The sequence below is a fragment of the Lates calcarifer genome, linkage group LG24 (assembly GCF_001640805.2).
Source record: "Lates calcarifer isolate ASB-BC8 linkage group LG24, TLL_Latcal_v3, whole genome shotgun sequence".
Classification (NCBI taxonomy): domain Eukaryota; kingdom Metazoa; phylum Chordata; class Actinopteri; family Centropomidae; genus Lates; species Lates calcarifer.
Window position 1 is genome coordinate 11,781,151 of NC_066856.1, and position 18,550 is coordinate 11,799,700.

The following is an 18,550-nucleotide window of genomic DNA, read 5'->3' on the forward strand; positions in this document are numbered from 1 at the left end:
TGTCAAAGCAATAAAGTGGGGCAGTTTAGTCAGGAAATACAATGTAGGTATACTTTGCAGAAAATGTGATGATGATTAGTGATTTTGTGAATTTGACTTTCATAGATACTACTACTGAAACAATTAGCTGATTAACAATTCTCATAATCAATAGTCAATTCATGCTTTTCTCTGTTTATGAGTGTAGTTTAAATAGGAAACTTAAACTACAAATTTTACACCCATTTTCTATTAGACAATGTAATTAGTCTGATCTGTCGAGAGATAGCAGCTCTAGCAGTTTTACCGAAAAGAAAAGTTACAGGGCAAACATAATAAAGAAGTGCAAAACACACACACTTCCTTAAAATAGCATCATACATTTGTACTCCCAAAATATCAACAATAGCAATGTTTCCACTTTTATTGTCAGGATACTTGCTTCATGTAAAATATTTCAATACAATACAGTACAATGCATGTTCCATCTGCCATCCTCCATGCGATTGGTTGGTTTTGTCATCATGTTGTAAGGCTTGCCCACAGCATACAGCAGCTGAGCGCTCACCCAGCGCGAGCTGCTTTGCCACTCTTGCCATGAAAACAAAACCATGAAAACAGATTAAATTATAAACTACTAAAATCTTTTTTGTCATCTTTTTTTTTTTTGTCCTTTCGGAACAAAAACCCTCAATGCCACAGCTGTGGGGGCTCCACATCCTCCCAGCATGCTTCACAGCAGCTCAGTTCAGTCCTCAGCTGAGGCCCTCACAGGGCCACACACACACACACACAAAATAAACGGACAAACAGACAGACAGACAGGAGGACAGACGGACAGGGAATCTGTCAACGCTGGCAGTCACATAGCAGCTTTCAGTCTCATCCGAGCTTCAAAAGGAAGAGGGTAACTGGCTGGGGTTGGGTGTAGGTGGAGGTGTGGGGACAGGCGAAGAAGAAGAGGGGAGGAGATGACACAACAGATTAACATGTGTCGCCCTAAACCGAACCGTCTTCTCTTGGCTGGTTTGATTACGTCTGGGTACGAGAAACAGGTTGGATTCAACCACGGCATCCTTTCTTCTCATCCTCTCGCCCTGTGTTTCACCCGTTGCTCTATAGTGATGTTTCTAATACTGGGGTTATGGTGTGTTATCTTGTAGAAGTGAAGACTGTTGTCGTTCTGGCCTAACGGACTGCTGCAGAGAAGGTGCCCTCTGTGGGGAGGGGTGGGGTGCGGGTTTGGGGGTGGGTGGGTGGGTGGTTTGTTGCCTTGGACATCCCCACATCCCTCAGTACATTCGTTCAGGTGGGCGTGGTGAGGGCTGTGTATGCGTCATATATATGTGCATGTATGTGTGTGTGTGTGGGGGGGTGGTTTCAGTAGCGGTGGGTCTGGTGGGAGTACTGGGGTGGTTGTTGGGAGGTAGTGGAGTATCCCATGCTGCTTTGGGGCAGTGATGTGCTTGGTCCAGGGTTCTGGTAGGCAGCATGTGGATTGGAGCGCTGCAGGGACAAAGACAACAAAAAGATATTCTATTAATGTTTTGGGCTCTGCACCAAACTTTTAACCCACTTTTAACCTCTTTCTTGAGGTTGTGACATGACAGGAAGTATATTTTCATCCAACTGTCAAGAGAAGTTTATTCAGATATTTATAATGGTGCAAAAAATGAATCATAGAATTACTGGATTGAGAGTGCTACAGAAGGGCAAACATCATGTAGTGCACCATTACACTGCATGTCAGCTGCTTAATCACTAGTGATGTGTTGGTCACACGGTATGAACCAGCTCCTTTACGTGAACAATGGGAGCTGGACCTCATCTGAGAGCAGATTATTTATTCATTCATTTTTTCCCTTAAAAAACACAAGACAAAACAATAGGATGATCTTTTCCTCACACTGCTCAGCCATGGGCACTCACTGTCTCACTGCATGCACTGACTGAATGTTGTCTTGATGTGCTGACAGATGAGAATCATACCGTTTTGGGGGGGAGGGGGCTGACAGACGACACCGAACAGAGACGAGAGGAGTGCACGAACAGCAGAAAACAAGAGGAGTGACAGTCGTCCGTTTTGAGCGTGACTTGTTTGGAATGATTTGTACTATTTAGTGGTTACAAATACACGTGTGTAACTGTGTTTGATGTTGTTACATGAATGTTTTTATATGACACATAATGTAAAAGAACTTTACTCTGGAATTTTAAATGTTTAGTATAATTACACAGAATAATGTAAGTGATATACGTACAGACATACTAAGCCATAGGTCAAAACATCGCTAAATGTGGCTGAATTATAAAAGTGGTACTAAATAAAGAGCCATATGCCGAAAGAGCCAACTTTAATTGCTGAGCTGAGCCAAATGATTTGGCTCACTAAGAGGAGAAAAGAATTCCCATCAATACTTATGACAAAGAACAATAATAATACATCAAGGCAATGCAACAGTGTAATACAGTAACCAAATGTCATAGCTCTTTTATATGTATATGTATTCATAAGTTGCAGTTTTCATAGTTCATGCTTTCTGGGGATATGTGAATAAAAAGCAGAAACAGCTGATTGGTCGTACAAGTTGATTTTTTCACTATGTCAGTTCATTTGGTGAATGCATTACTATTTTTGTATAAACTGTTAATCAAGAAAAGTCAAACCCGTATACATATAATAATCAAAATTATTCAAGTAGATTCTTTACATTTGACCATTTCCATACAGATTTTTTAAAATGTTTTTTGATGGATTGACCCAGAGAAATGAAAAAGACAGACGAAAGAGAGAGAGTTTACCTGGTAGTCTGAGGTCATGATGAGGCCACCTGAGGTAGTGGTGGGCGGGACAACTCGCACTTTCTTCAGAGGTGGGCCCTGGGCGTGGCTGTTGTCGGGGTTGCCGGTGTGTCCTGCCCCATTCGTGTGGTTGTTTCCCTGTTGCTGCTGCTGGTTCTTCTACGAGCCAGAAAATATGATTTTGATTATTCAACATATGTGCAACATCAGGGCTGTAACTACATTTTAAACAGCCCTGTTTTGTATTTACAACTTTTTTGTGATGTTTCCCATTAGCTGCCTTTATATAATCATGAAATAAGCACAGTGTATTACTTTATTTAGAAACTACACGTGGCACATGGATTTCTTACTTTGTCTGCCTTGTCCTCTGGCTCCTCCTCTGTCAGGAACTCTCTCTTGGGATAGGGAATCTGGCAGCCTGCAAACACACTGGAGAAAAAAAGGCAAAGAGGCTTGTCAACTTCAAACATTTATTCCCATGACTCGAAGCTAATTAGCTGAGGGACCTGTTCAACGCAGTAGACCTCCCAAGGTCATGTGATTCAAGCTAAGGAGTAGCACAAGATAGATACTGCACGTGGACTGTATGTATGGAGTTTGTGTGCGCTGTAACTCACTCAGACGTGGGCAGGGGCTCCTCCAAAAAGTAAGGGTCCTGCATGGCCTGCTCAGATGTGATTCTACGGATGGGGTCCATTGTCAACAGCTTCTGCAGCTTTAATGAATTGCGTACAATGTTAGTCTCCAACGAGAAGCCATTAACAGAAGTGGCATAATGAAGCACACTTCATTTGTCATGGAGAATGAAATTATAGCTGCATAGTTATGGATTTCCCATCATACTATGTCTAGACATTATGCAAAGTACATGCAACTGCTCTATTACTGAGGCACGTTAACTCACCAAGTGGAATGCTTTGCTGTCTGGTTTAACTTTATGTTTTTCCATGTACTTTATAAGGCTGCAGTTTGTATATCTGAAATAGAGAAGAGGGAAGTGATATTAATGTGATACCTTCAGTACAATTACCCCACGTAAGAACAAGCAGAGTTGGTGGTTAAGTAAAAATTGTCACTCAAATGTGTCTGTTTGCCAGCAGATACAGCTCTTTGCTTTGCTCTGACTTTTGTTTCTAATTTAAAAAAAAACTAGGACAGTGATGCTCTGCAGACTCACGTGTTCCTTCTAAAGTCTTTCATCAGCGTGGAGTGTTCTGGCATCTTTTTGATGTCTTCCCAGTCTTTATCTGTTAAATGAGGGAAAGTCAGGATTACACCATGTCCCACCCTCCCTCCCTTCCTTTAAGAACAGAATATTTAGGTTGTAGGGTCTGGATTACAATCTTTTTGAGCACAAACAAGCCGGTGTGAAAACAAGGTCACACTGAGCTTTGGTTTTCATTTACAGGGTAAGATCTGTTTTTGTTATATAAAACTGAAAATGACTCTTGCTCATCTTGCTCAAGTTTTTTACATTCACATCAATTACCCCTAAGCTTTTCCATAAGAACCACCATTGTTTTAACTGTCAAACAATGAAAAGGGATTATAAAAGTTGCCATGATGCTAAATTTTTAAGGCTCGATTTCCTGCTGAATCAAAACAAAATCCATCAAATAGACTGGTGAATTAGACAACTAGAGCAGCAGAGATGGTAGGAGGAAAAAAAAAAAAAAAGATCAGAAGCAGCTTAAGTGAACTGGAAAATATAGGCCCAAATGTGGCCCAGCAAGTAAAAGTTTCTACGTTTGTGACTTGGCTTCATCTATCATGGCGGTAGATTGATGCTCAGAGCCCACAGACCACATTACTGCCTTAAGAGAAGGAGCAGGAAAGGACCAAGGAAATAATCTGCCTCTGTTAGGAACAAAAAATGCTTATCCTTCCACAGCATTTTCCACTGAAAACAGCAGCACCACTAACATGCATACATTGTTGTACCGATTCCCCATTTGAATCAATTGTGGTAAACCATTAACAAATCAGTATGTAATATTAGAGTAGTAAATATTTCAGTTGGAGTGAATAATTTTTTCCCCAGAGCGGCAGTGGAGTCTCACCAGCAGGGAAACCCATGACATTAAAGATGCGGTCCAGTTGGTCGTGGTGGTAAGGGTTACTGGTCTTGATGTCCTCCTGGCGACAGTGGAAAATGGGCTCAGACGTCAGCAGCTCTGCAAAGATGCAGCCAATCGCCCAGATGTCTGCAACAAAAGCAGAGCACGCTCTAACTTAAGCTGTCAGTACAGTCAGTAGAACTGGCTGCACATGCTCCCACAGGAGCAGCTGCGCAAAACAAATAGAGTCTCACCGATGGCTTTGGTGTAGTGCCGAGCCCCCAGCAGTAGTTCAGGTGCTCTGTACCAGAAGGTGACCACCACAGGGTCGAGATCGGCTAAAGGCTTCAGTGGTGAATTGAAGAGACGGGCAAACCCCATGTCCGCTGAACAACAGACATGTCAGTCAGTAAAGCAACTTTAGCAATAAATAAGATTTAAAAAAGGAGACATTATACATACCAATCTTTACTCTACCCCTCTCTGGCCCTTCCCCCATCACTAAAATATTAGCTGGTTTCTGATGGAGAAAAAGACACATATAGTTATTGTGGTTAATTCAGCTTTGTTTGGTTCAGTTATTGAGCTACAGTCCTGCATGTATAATCAAACTCTATGTTGCTGCCCTCTAGTGGACACAATACACCAACTGCATCCCTCAGGATAGGCGGTCTACCATTTCCATCTCACCACTGTCACTCAGTAACAAAAACATGGCATTTAATTTGGCTTTGCCACAGTCTAGCTGTTAATAATCAATACATTACTGAGACTTGTATGCACCTTGTAAAAATCAATCACTAAAGCAACTACAGTGTAAAATATTGGAATAAGAGTACACATAATAATCAACAAATTGCTGCATGCTAAGTTTGATCAACTTAAACCTGGTTACAAATGTGTGCAAAACATTTAACTCATGTAGGCATTAAAACCATGACTAGACACACACAGACAGACGCAGCTTACAATAACAATCCAGTCTTTCATCAACTGTTGCCTTGTTTTCCCTTGTACCTAAATATTTTCTCTCTCCCCCCTCCTGTCCTCCCGTTCCCATTCCCCTTTCTGCCCTCCCCAATCCTCTTACAAGGTCTCTGTGGAGGACCCAATTGGCGTGGAGGTAATGGATGCCATCCAGGATCTGGTAGAGCAGAGACTTGACCATTCCTCTAGGCAGCTGAAGTGGCTTCTTGTTGGCCTTGGACGCTCTGTGGAACTTAATAATGTGCTGTGGAAAGACAAGATAATAATAATAATTGTGCTGTGTGTGTGTACACGAAAAGTGAACTACATCATTTTGTGTCCTTTTCTACGTTTGTATGGTCACAAATGTAAGTTTATGCTACAGGCAAGATGAGCAAGGCTGATGTTTGTGGCATGTGTTTCCACTTCCTTACGAGGGGGAATGCGAGTGTTGCAGTTCTGTGGCAGAAAATGGCATTTTAACTCAGTTCTGATACCCTGCCAGCTGGAACTGCAAACTGTAAGCAGCAGAGGTTTGCCTACCAAATGTTGAAGGCTTCTTGGTGTTATGTGTGCACTCTAATGAGACTTAGCAGTGCATAATTAACACCATTTTGAGTCTACTTCCTTACAAGTGGCTGATGGTGAATGTGTGTGTGTATATGCATCAAGAGTATGAGTAATGCTGCATTTGTGCATTTGTCCCACATTTAAAAAACGGAAATGTTCACATATGTGCAAAAAACAGCATAAACATTTATAACCTACTGTACTATGCGTAGGAATCAGCAGTATGGACATGTGTACTGGTCTAAAATAATAAATACTTAAAAATGGATTATACAGAAAACATGCATTCCCTCTCATATTGGCATATCCAGTAGCCAACATCACAATATGTTTGACAATTCACGTCATGCAGCTTCAGTGTGTGTTGAGTGTGTGTGTGTGTTTTACCCAGAGATCATGTTCGGCGTAGTCAAAGAGCAGCCATACTTTACGGTCTGCGTGTGACAGGAAAACCTTCTGCAGTGAGATGACATTGGGGTGCTTCAGCTCCCGCAACAGCTGCAATATATAAACCTGTTCAGAGGACCGACCACGCAGCTCTCATGGCAGAAATCATGAATGATTATTGCATGTACGTGAAGAATCTACCATACTGAAGACTGTGTACAAGGTAGCAAACACGTGTACATCTAAATGCAATTTGAACAAATAGCCCTGAAACAAATAGCACTTCTAAACAACTGTAAGTTTTGATTTTGTTGACAGTGTGGCAGTGAGATGTTGATTTAAACCACCTAGGAATGGTGTGAAGGTTTTTAACAGAGACCAAACAAAAGGGACAGAGTAAGCCAAGGAGTTCTTACTGCAATCTCTCTGCAGGCTGACATGGAGATGCCAGTGCCTTCAATCTGCTTGAGGGCGTAGTCCTTATCATCCTTCCTACAAACACAGAAAGTGGCAGAGCAACATCAACACCAGACCAGACTGCAAGACCCCTGAGAGCTGTCTGCACAGAAACATAAAGGGGGGCACTTGGCAGCTGGCACAGGGACTCAGAGAAGAGGCCGAGTTGCATTACCTCCAGATTTGTGTAATCAAGCTCACCTCTGAGGCTCAAAACAATAGAAGGGGAGAGGAAACAGGCCCTGTCTGGCAGCTGTCGAGGGACAAACAGAGCACTGGGACAGGCTCTCACTTGAATGAATCGGTTACAACCCCTCCCTCCCTCCCTCTGGCCTAAATCATCTCATAAACCCATGCTTTGTGCCTCCTCAGGCCTCGTCCAACTGCTGCAGCACAAATTAGCTCACACAGTCTCATAAACAGCAGCCTCCTAAAGTGAACACAAACATCTTTAAACACTTTGGGGTTCTTTTGTGTGGTTCCCACTGCCAGTATGTCCGGGGTTGTGATAATGGGCCTAGTGTGGGCCTGGTAGCTCAAGCTGTCTTCAGCTCTCCCCAGCTTGGGTCTAGACACAGATAAGGCTGTTGCTGGGACTTCATTAGAAACAGTAGGGGAATGGGAAATTAATAAAAGGTTTAGAACTGTGGGTGTGCCGCCCTGGTGGTCGAAGAGTTTGAGACGCTGACTACGAACCACAGCATCCACAGTGTGACCTTCACTGCACGTCATAACCCATCTTTCTCACCCTTTCATCTCTCCACTGTTGACTCTCTCACTATGACAAAAAATGCCCAAAAAAATTCTTTGGGGAAAAAAAAAAAAGAAATGAAGGTTGACTGCGATTAAAAGTAAAAATGGACAAAAAGTAGCATGAAAACAACAAAAATCTGGGAATGTTACACACACAACTTAACACTGTTTTAATAGAAAAAGCAGTCTAGCCTTATGATCTTAGCTTTTCCACAATGCAAGAACATCAAGCACAATCTTCTCTCATGTGCCAGGCTGCTATACAAGTAATCACACTTTAAACATTCACAAAAAGCCTTCTGCAGGATGGCATATCTATTTGAGTTGTTGTGGAGATATGATAACACCCCCCCCAAAAAATAAAAGGACCACTGGGACCATCAGCAAGTGCTGGCACATGCACCTGCTGTATCCTCCATCCACCACACCACCTACAGAGGCTTTTAATTTTGCAAAAATAAAACAATGTACACAGCTGAGCAACAACACGGCACAAAACAGAAGCCTCAGAAATGCTTTAACAGAGCTTTCACGAGATAAGCATCCCATGTACAAGAGAGGAAAGCCACAAACACAATGATAAACCATATGTCAGTGCTTTCATGCACGACAGAGAGCTTCACCAGCATCCTGACAGTGCAGGCAGTTTCAGTACAACCCCCCTTCACGCTGGTGTTTCTCTATATAAATCTCTAACAACATGCCTCCTCTGCCAGTGGCCTTGGAGAGGGAAAAATGAGAGAAGTAATTAAAATTTATTTGGGAGAGGGAGGGGGGCTGGCGCAGGGTTCACTGGCTAGAGGCCTTGCTGGTCATCAACTCACCCATCTTTTCTCTTCGCTTTGTATACATGACCGTAGGTGCCTCTTCCCACTTTGCATCCTTCGTACTCAAACAGGTCCTCGACACGCTCTCTTTCGCCGGTCAGCTTGACTTTAAAATCATAGTCCATTTTCACCACTGTTTGGGCTAAATGTATCCGCTCCTTCCTTTTTTAAAGCGTCGCTTGGGAGGCAACTAGGCTACTCCAACGAGCTCGGTTTGGTAATTCAGCTAGTTGCCTTCCCCAGCGTGGCCCTTTCTTCCTTCAGCCCAGTTTCCACATCGAGTTCTCGGGTCAAATTTAATGTACCGGAGGGGATGCGCGGTGCTCGGATATAGTCCAAGTGGAAAACGAGCCCGAAATATATTCCTTTCTCTTGTTGCTGCGTTTCTCTCAGCCGGTATCTGCTCCAAAGAGACGCACTTCACTCGGTAACGACGGCGTATTGGTGCACGGCACTGTCGCAAAACGTCGTGAAGACAGCCCTGCAGCAGAGAAAGAGCTCCACAGAATGGGTAGACAGACTACACCACGTGGAAATTCACACTACTATAAATTAGAGCTGTTGTATAAGTTTCTTCAGTGATAAAAACAGAATGATGAAAAAAAGTTTACTTATTTTGCCATGGTGTGGCATATTTGTTATAATATAGGCGCACAAAGAAGTATCTGTATTTTTGTCACCACAGTATAACAAAATATTAATCCGTCCATTTTGAGTTATTTTGAGAGAAGATGATTATATTTTTCTCTAGATAACATAGTAAGCATGTTATTCCTAAATGTGTGACACTAATTAGAAATACTTTGTAGAAAAGGCAGGTTTATTTCCACTTTTCAAGCACAGAGGCAATTTAAAGTGATTTATGGAGCACAGACATGCACTGGAACAACAATTAACATCCACCAAAGATGGAAATATATATTCATCTAAATAGAATAAAATGAAATGAGATAAGTAATTAAACAGACAGTTACAGTTCAGTAATAAGTAGCCACATTTAATGAAGAAAAATAATAATCCAGTAGAGAAATTTATTAAAACCACATGTCATTAAGGAGGAATACTCACTACACTGTTTATTTTTTTGCCATTGGTTACACTTCTATATTATATACTGTAGTGATGCTCTGTGTAGTGTAAATGTCATTCATTTAAAAATGTTTTTCTAGTGTTCACTTATTCAGAAAGGTCTTTTAACAGTTTAAAGTGATCGAGTCTTCATATAGAGATACATTTATGTTGCAGATAGTCTTCCCCATACTGCAGCATCATGTTTGAAACCGCAGCAAGTAGAAACTGCACTATTTCCCTATTATAGATATAATTTCACAAAATGGAATGAATAAATGAAAAATTTTGATGACGAGCATTTATGGACGACAAACCTTGAGCTATGTTTTGGATATGTTGTGTCACCTAGGAACTAATGTGGCCCAAGGAATCTGTTTTTGACGGACTGTGTAATGTAGCACCACTGGTCCCATCTTGGTTTGAGAGAGAAGGGAGAGGAAAGCAAACCGTCCATATTACAGCTGCTTTGTCAGGTACTAAATTCCGCTTAATGTCATTGTCATCTCTTATAAAACTATGCCAGGGTTAAGTGTTTAATTCCATGTATAGTAACTGCTTGGTAAAACTGCCTGTCATATTATTGTCTGAGGAGTTTTTGTGTCTCGCAGCTCGCTGGCGAGTCAGCTAACCCAGCTAACACTGGTGTCGACGGGCTACTGTTCGCTAACATTAGCGCTCAGTTAGCAACTAAAGCGTTGCGCATTCCAAATGACACTTCGCACCTATGAAAGGTCCACGAAACTGACTGCTGTGTTTGGGTTACAACGGAGTTAATCGTCGCCAGACATTAACATCTCGATTATCTGATTATCTAAAAATGCTGACAAGATTCTTTGTCTTTCTTCTTTGCCCTGCGTTTACATGGAGGAGACCTCCGTTTAGTTTATCGTGTCCCGCCTCTGTAGGGCAAGGATTGGATGCTTGGCGTGTCCGTCATTAACACTAGGCCGGTGATTGGTGGCTAACCAGGATGACAACGCCAGTTTTGTTGCATTATTCCCCTGCCTTCAACATGGCCTTCCGTAGCTGCTGTTGTAACTTGGCTAGTATTAGCTTACATGAAGACTACGTTGTTAGTATAATGTCTCTTGGCTATTTCTTACATTGACTGAATCGATAATTTATCCACATAGCTAAGGTAATCGAACAACTCCAACTCGCATTGCATTTTTAGGTGGATTTACGGCGCTAGTTCTCGGGCTAAACGTTAGCAAGATTACTGCAGCCTTACTCAGTCTCTTGCTGGTGGAGTCTTTCGATAGAAAATGGATGGCGTTGTCTTAACTCTCGTCCTTGGTTAGAGATTAGTCACTGTAAGGCTATGGTATTCGAACAACTTGCAACATGCATTGTATTTTTACTTTAGTATCTACTGCAACCCAGTAAGTGCATGATGTGTAGCTGAGCAAGTGTTTGTTCTTAATCTTTCCTAAAGACAATCAAATTGCATTTAGCTTGTTTTGTTTTTGTGCAACATGTTGTAATGACAGGTGAGCATGCCCCCTTGAGCTGCAGAGGTTCCGTGTATGGCTTCAGCCCTTATTTTATTCAGTGCTAAATGCAAAGCTGTAGTGGGTAGCTTCAGGTGACATTCCACCCCTGACTGACACTGTCACTCATCTGTCTGCCAGCACTTTTCACGGTGATGGACCCTCCTGGTGGGGGAGACGAACGGCGGAGGCAGGCAGAGCGTCTTCGACGGGAGGAGGCCTACTATCACTTTATCAATGAATTGAGTGAAGAGGAGTATCGCCTCATGAGAGACAGCAACCTGCTGGGCACCCCTGGTGAGAAAGGATACATCTTGCTATGTTAATGCATTCATTGGCATTGCCAGTGTAGCCTTACTGAACATAATCTAAATGCATGAGGCTTATGTACTATATATAATGCTGCAGACACAGTGTATGGTATCGGTCATCTGTGCTCAATATCAGAGCAGAGATACCTTCTTTTGACCCATTGCTACCGAGGGCACATAACATCCCTGCACATCTATATGTTTCACAGGGGAGGTGACTGCTGAGGAGCTGCGGCAGCGTCTTGATGGAGCAAAAGAGCGTGTTTCATCTCAGCCCCGTACTGAGCAGCGCTCGCAGACTGCTGATTCTGGAGAACAGCAGAGCAGTAGCGGTGAGGGAGAGGAGAGAGGGGCTGGAGGGAGACGAGGGGCAGGTAGGGAGGAGGGGAGTGACTTGTCTCTATCTGATCTATCAAAATCTGGCTTTCACTTGATATTATGATATTGTATGGTTTCAGTTAAATCACTATTGATTTATAAAGAAGCTAAAAAACATTCCACATCAACGCAGCATAATGTTTTATGACTTGGCTATGGGTAACAGTAAAAGAGATGACAAAGGAATGGCATCTTTGTCAAGCTTTGCATCATAGTTTGTTCAACTGTGAGTTTTCCTGGGCAGAAGAATAGATTTTGGGTTGAACATATATTAGTTTACAGTCTTACCCATATCTGTTTTTACAGGGGGCACAGAGTCTGGAGCAGAAACCTCTAATGGTGACTCATTGCTGGAGTGGCTTAACACCTTCAGACGTACTGGTAATGCTACTCGCAGTGGGCAGAGTGGCAACCAGACATGGCGTGCCGTCAGTCGGACCAACCCAAATAGTGGAGAGTTCCGCTTTAGCCTGGAGATCAACATCAACCATGATCAGCCAGAGCCGGGGGAGCATAATGACACTGTGGACACTGCAGAACTGCCTGTGACTGCCCCAAATACAACGTCACCCTCCATACGTGCTCCTTCCTCCTTCTCCAACCCCCGCCCTTCTGCCATGTCGAGGCCAGCTCCGTACCCTTCCCCCCGCCCAGCCCTCAGTAGGAGGATGCAGACACGACGTACACGCAGCAGCACTGCCACTCTTTCTATGAGCCCCCCTGCACTTCCTGCACCAGTGCCCCCCCCAGCTGCTGCTCAGAGGAGAGGCGCCACTTTGCACACTTTAGCACCACCCCCTGCTCTTCCCAACCCTCCTTTTGATCAGACTACAGCTTCACAACATCAAGCCCTCAATGCAGAAGTAGAGCAGGGGCATGATGATATGTCTGCTCCTATAGACTGCCCCCGTGTATCACCCCAGTCTGGGTCTCAGGCCCCAGCAATGGGACATGAATCACGTGGCAGTAGGACTCGATCGCGTGGTCGTGCACGCAGGGCTGCAGCAGGGGGTGGGGTTTCATCCCGCTTGTCTAGAAGAAGCCGTTCCCCTTTGCACAGAGCACCTGTTGTCAGCACCACTCCACCATCCAGCAGTAGTGTTAGTGGCTCTAGCATCCACACTGTTGAGCCAGGCAGTGGCACAAGCTCTGTTTCCATGGAGACAGGAGAGGCTGTGGCAGAACCTGCAGCTCTTACAGAGCCAGCTGCAGAGACAGGAGAACGTGAGAGTGAATCACATGTAATAGGAGCAGGAAGTTCAGCAGTGCGACGGCACCCAACCATCATGTTGGACCTGCAGGTGAGAAGGATTCGACCTGGTGAAAACCGTGATCGGGACAGCATTGCCAGCAGAACACGATCGCGTGCGCGGGTTGCTGAGAATACTGTCACATTTGAGAGTGACAGCGGTGGATTTAGGCGTACCATTTCCCGCTCTGAGCGAGCTGGAATCCGCACCTATGTTAGCACTATCCGAATTCCACTGAGGCGCATCAGTGAGACAGGCTTGGGGGAACCCAACTCCACCGCACTGCGCTCCATCTTGCGTCAGATTATGACTGGATTTGGGGAGCTGAGCTCCCTAATGGAGACAGAGGCTGATTCTGAAACTGTTGCACCTAGCCATACAGATGCTATTGGCACAAATAGTAACACTAGCCCAGCCAGCCGTCTGCATACAAATGAGACTGCAGCTGGCCAGGTCAGCACAGGTGGGGTAGATCAGGAGAGGGTGGGGCTAGTGGGAAGTGAAGACGACCAGGGTGGGCAGGCCAGACTCGGAGGGGCAGTGGTGAGCACCACAGAAGGACGGGCCACCAGCAGAGACACCAACAACCTGGTAGAAAACGGTACTCTACCCATCCTGCGGCTGGCGCATTTCTTCTTGCTCAACGATGAAGAGGATGATGAACACCCCAGGGGCCTGACCAAAGAGCAGATTGACAATCTATCCACACGTACCTATGGTCAGGCCAGCCTGGAGGGGGAGATGGGTCGTGCATGTAGTGTCTGCATCAATGAGTATGCCCAGGGCAACAAGCTGCGCCGTCTGCCCTGCTCTCATGAATTCCACATCCACTGCATCGACCGCTGGCTCTCTGAAAACAACACCTGCCCCATCTGCAGGCAACCCATACTTGCAGTGCATCATGACTGACCTATTTGCTCACAAACACAACTGTCAAGTTCCTGGCTGGCTGAACTGAGCAGACCCAAGTGGGCTTTGCATGTACATAGCGCTTTCATGGTTTAATTTCTTTGAAAATATCCATTGTGTCGAAGTTGAAGAAGGTTGAACCAAAAGTGCGGAAAAAAGAAACTATAAATGCAGAGAATTAACAAAACTTTATTTTTTTAGACTCCTTGTTTTCAGCAACGTATTGTTTTATTTTCTTCTTCCTGTGACCTGTTTTGCCGGTCTCTGTCAAAGCTTCAGAGACCCATGTCAATGGATGGCATTAATGCTTAAGGAGCTCCTGTAGCCGCTGCTGACTAGTCTCACTTTAACTCTTTAATGTCTGATATATGTGACGGCTCTTTGTCACAACTGGACTACACAAATCACTTCTAGACTTGATTTATTCAGTATAAGCTGTAAATAACTCACTCACAGTGCTTGTATTTAAGGGTTTTGAAACAAGACGCTCCTCACCTGCCATCTATTTAGAAAGGAGACAGGAAACCTTTTTTTAAGATTAACCGTTTTAAAGCTTCAACATCCATTTTAGTGTGTCCCATTACAGTTGGTTAAGAAATGTATGATTTATTGGGATGTGTATGAGCAATGTATTTAATTTTGAAATAAGTTTTATTCTGTACTTCTGGTATTATTTTTGAAGCCCTCTCCATACATCTGTCCCATATAATTCTAGTACAGAATTCATCCATAAAAATAACCCACTAAAATAGGCCACTTTAAAATCATTACCATTAACCACATGAGCAGCACAGTTCAAATGAAAGCAAAAAGCATGTGATAATCAGGAATTCAGAGTTGTAATTTAGTATGAGTTGTGCAATACAGAGAGAAAAGACAGTATTGTTTGTTTTGCTGTTCATTGTTGTTTACATTGTATACATTGTAATGCCTGATTATCATATCCACTTAAAAACCAAGTCTTGTAAACCCTGAAATGAATGTTTCCTCTTGGTTCCTGTTGCTTATTTGGATCCATACGTAACAAACACCCTGGGACCCACGTCATGAAGCTGCATCAAGTAGTAGTGAAAAACCTGGAACAATAATTTAAATAAAAAATTATTAAATTTACATTTTTTTTTAGGATTATTTTTTTACAGTTTTCCAGCTAATTCAAAAATCTTTCTTCATGAGATAGGTGCTGGAAAATTGTTTATGTTTGGAGCATCTGCTACAGCTCTGGCTTAATTTACTGCTAATGAGACCTATTAACAACATATTTCCTCCTAATTGGGTTTTTCATAGTGCAATGGTTGCAGTCTGTTTCAGTTGCAGTACATCACCTGACTAAGGCAGATTTTTCCATTACATCCACAGATATTGGCATTTCTAATGTAGCACAGGTGAATTATTTAGCCGAGCCACCTGGTCTATGTGTTCCCACCAAGGTCACTTTGTACATCAACAATAACACAGGAGCTACTACATCTCTGCAGTTAACATGTCACTAACAAAACTGCAGGAATGATGCAGTATAGTATGTAAGAATGTGTGAGAGTTGGGTAGGTGTGTATGGGTTAAATGTGTGTGCATGTGAGTGAGTTTGTATGGATGCTGAAGGAAAAGTCTGGTGTCCCAATAAAGCTGGTTATCAGAAGGCTTCTGTCCAGTGAATGTCCACCTTGCAGGCTTGGAGGGGGTTATGGCCACTCAGCGCAGAGGCGAATATTTATTCTGTTCCTATTTAATAAGATGGAAATCAACTTTTGAAATATGAATATGTATTATGTTACAATGTGTGAGAGTAAATAAAACCGTTATGATGAATATGTTACTACGTAATAAAATGAAGACATGGGTTTTCTTCTCTGCTCCTTAACAATGGAATAAAATGCAGCTTTGTTATGCCCGGATATTTGGTGTAAATGTGTGTTTGTGCGCACGCGCGAAAGAGGTTTAAAATTGTGTGCGTCCGTGCGTAAATTTGAGCGACAGACGTCAACGGCTGACCAAGATGGCCAAATAGGCCTTCATATAGCCATATTGTGGGGCGAGTATTTACTTAGAAAAAAACAATTAGTCGAATAGAGGGAGAGAGAGAAGTTCATTGTGCTCTAGAAGTGATTTAAAATTTTTCTGTGAACGTTTTGGTAACTTTATTTTTGCCATAAAACTGTGTTGCCTTCGGGGTGAGTGTTAAAAGTTGCCATGGCCACCAACTCAACTACCTCTTGAACCGCTGGCACCTTTACTAAATTCATACTCAGAAGATTAGGTTATTGCTACCACAGCACTTGCTCTGGAATGACCTATAGTTCGCAGTTGCTATAATGTTAGCTAAAAATACCAGCTAACTACTGGTACATGTTGTCAATTACTGCATCGATTTGACTACTGATTCTATTCGTGGTACTGCTACAAGTTTCAGCATTTACTGTTATACAGCAAATACCATTTATAGCTGCTTGTCAGCAAAAGTTACGTAGGCTGCCGTTGCTAATTAGTAAACGTAAAATTGTTAGTTGCCGTTAGCATGTACCACAACAGCTTTTTCTTCTAAAGCAAATTATTTGATTGTAAAAACTGCAATACATCAGGTAGTTTTTGATATATCGTCAAGTTTGGTAGAAGGGGCACACATTTATCCTCTAGCTCTTAACACTGACAGACTGACTAGGACATTTCTAAAAAGTTCTCTTGTGTCTGGGTGTTTTATACATTGCGTCTAAGGACCGTGTGCGCGCACGCATCTCGTCAGTCGATGCGCGTTCCTGTGGCTCAACTAAGCGGGCATAAGCCAGAAGGGATAGGAGCAAACAGTTGCCCTTCAAAATAAAGCAGAAAAGTTAACGTGTCTCTCAATTTCTCAATTGATTTATTGGGCTGAAATTAGGAACTGTGTGGCATGGACAATTGATATTTTAGTTTTCAAATTGGCTATTTTTACAAATTAGCCAATTTGATAAAAATAACAGTGCGACAAAGGCAAACGTGTATGGCTCAAGATCTATGGTAAACTGTGGCCTGCTTTTTCATACCTCAGCTATTTGAGCTGTTGCGTTAAATTTTTTATTTGAAAAAAAGTTCAATGTGGCAGCTAGGAGAGGTTCTAGTAATTATATGGAAGAGGATGTTCTGATAACTAAACCTGATGAACACAACATATTTTGCTCGAAAATATTTAATGAAGTAGCCTATAACTTCAATCAAGCTAATGTGGCTAATCTTAATTAGATCTACAGTCGTACCATTACATGATTAAACTGAGATATTACTCTTGACAGGTAAAATTCGTAGTTTAACTACACTGGAAATTGATCTGATTTCTCTTGTCTTTATCCTCACGTGCGTTATTTTGAAAGCAGTGACCGGAAGTGGCACATTCTTCATTCCGTGTGACTTGACGCTGGCTGAATCCGTCCTCTACAGCGTTACCTCCGCGGTCCAGCCGAGAAATAATGATCCGTGAGCAGCAGCAGCAGCAGGAGCGGCCGCAGTCCGGGCCCGGAGCAGCATTCCCCTGCTCTGTCGGTGAGCCATGAGCATGCCACCGCTCCGGCCTCCTCGCCCCAGCCTCACCGACTCTCGTTCACCACCAGCAAGATGTATTTCAACCGGAGACCCAAGAAGATACACAGTGAGGGAGGTAAGCTTCAAAACAAACAAACACCTTATTTCATCTTTCCTCGACCAGGGTTCCGCCCGCCGGTTTATTTGTGACCTGTCAATGTAAAGTGGTGTCTATCTCATCGTTAAGAAAGGCCTGGTTGGGGATATAGCGGCCTGTACATATTCGTGCGTATTTTGGTATGTGCTTGGCATAATAACGGGAATCGGTATTGTTCGGGACTGCGGCATGCATGTGGGGTGACTTGCCGTACCGGTATTTATCCTCCGGTCTCACTCATTTTTTGGCACCGGTTGGGGATGCAAGGGCAAGCAGACTGCAGGTGCCTGCTTCAGGTAGCAATGTCTGCCATAAGCAGGTATTTTTATATATCGAATATAATAAGTGTAAGGATCCGTGCTGCGCCTTAACATCACGAAAAGATAACATGTTTATTCCTGATAGGATGAATGTGAATGCGTTGTATGACCTTATCACTATTTATGGAATGTACTGAATTTACCATGGCATCATTATGGTATTACATAATTTTGTTGCAACAGCCTCTTGTATCTTGACCTCCTGAAATGCACCATATGGGGATATTCTAGTATGGGCTGACTCGTCTAAATACGAACATTTAATAATATGTTTTCGCGTTCTAAATACTGGCAAGTGATATAAGTTATTTTGCATTTTAAACGTCTAACCAAAGCTCCTATAGATCAGTCCTAGAACAGCCTATTACCTCG

The 18,550-nt window shown here is 43.1% G+C and overlaps 3 protein-coding genes across 7 annotated transcripts in view; 2 read left to right on the forward strand and 1 right to left on the reverse strand.

Moving 5' to 3' along the window:
* Positions 1 to 389: 389 nt before the first annotated feature.
* cdk8 (cyclin-dependent kinase 8) lies at positions 390 to 9,257 on the reverse strand. Its single transcript, XM_018673885.2, has 13 exons — positions 8,798 to 9,257; positions 7,181 to 7,256; positions 6,765 to 6,875; positions 5,932 to 6,072; positions 5,304 to 5,361; positions 5,096 to 5,227; positions 4,845 to 4,988; positions 3,962 to 4,031; positions 3,689 to 3,761; positions 3,402 to 3,499; positions 3,135 to 3,213; positions 2,782 to 2,940; positions 390 to 1,485 (listed from the first exon to the last, which is right to left on the reverse strand). The coding sequence occupies exons 1-13, from the start codon at positions 8,923 to 8,925 to the stop codon at positions 1,360 to 1,362; spliced, it is 1,395 nt and encodes a 464-aa protein (XP_018529401.1). The 5' UTR covers positions 8,926 to 9,257; the 3' UTR covers positions 390 to 1,359.
* Positions 9,258 to 10,192: 935 nt separating this feature from the next.
* Positions 10,193 to 16,104, forward strand: rnf6 (ring finger protein (C3H2C3 type) 6). 2 transcript variants are annotated; one of them, XM_018673884.2, is made up of 4 exons: positions 10,193 to 10,344; positions 11,503 to 11,658; positions 11,882 to 12,004; positions 12,357 to 16,104. In XM_018673884.2, the coding sequence occupies exons 1-4, from the start codon at positions 10,227 to 10,229 to the stop codon at positions 14,207 to 14,209; spliced, it is 2,250 nt and encodes a 749-aa protein (XP_018529400.1). In that variant the 5' UTR covers positions 10,193 to 10,226; the 3' UTR covers positions 14,210 to 16,104. The 2 variants fall into 2 exon arrangements, with proteins under 2 accessions (XP_018529400.1, XP_018529399.1); XM_018673883.2 differs by having other exon boundaries at positions 10,194 to 10,344; positions 11,882 to 12,046.
* Positions 16,105 to 16,257: 153 nt separating this feature from the next.
* Positions 16,258 to 18,550, forward strand: part of atp8a2 (ATPase phospholipid transporting 8A2) — a 48,911-nt gene continuing 46,618 nt past the window's right edge. For all 4 annotated transcript variants that reach the window (XM_051066825.1, XM_051066826.1, XM_018673870.2 and 1 more), the window contains exon 1: positions 16,258 to 17,837. In XM_051066825.1, coding sequence (XP_050922782.1) covers positions 17,795 to 17,837 — 43 coding nt within the window. In that variant the 5' untranslated portion in view covers positions 16,258 to 17,794. The remainder of the gene's footprint in view (positions 17,838 to 18,550) is intronic.

Excerpts from the sequence above, each read along its gene's own strand:
- rnf6 (XM_018673883.2), top strand. The coding sequence starts at position 10,227 with ATGTGGCCCAAGGAATCTGTTTTTGACGGACTGTGTAATGTAGCACCA. Across the intron at positions 11,659-11,881 it reads CAACCTGCTGGGCACCCCTG|GGGAGGTGACTGCTGAGGAG; the intron begins GTGAGAAAGGAT and ends TATGTTTCACAG. Across the intron at positions 12,047-12,356 it reads TGGAGGGAGACGAGGGGCAG|GGGGCACAGAGTCTGGAGCA; the intron begins GTAGGGAGGAGG and ends CTGTTTTTACAG.
- cdk8 (XM_018673885.2), bottom strand. The coding sequence starts at position 8,925 with ATGGACTATGATTTTAAAGTCAAGCTGACCGGCGAAAGAGAGCGTGTC. Across the intron at positions 4,989-5,095 it reads GCACTACACCAAAGCCATCG|ACATCTGGGCGATTGGCTGC; the intron begins GTGAGACTCTAT and ends CTTTTGTTGCAG. Across the intron at positions 3,762-3,961 it reads AAAGACTTTAGAAGGAACAC|ATATACAAACTGCAGCCTTA; the intron begins GTGAGTCTGCAG and ends TCTCTATTTCAG.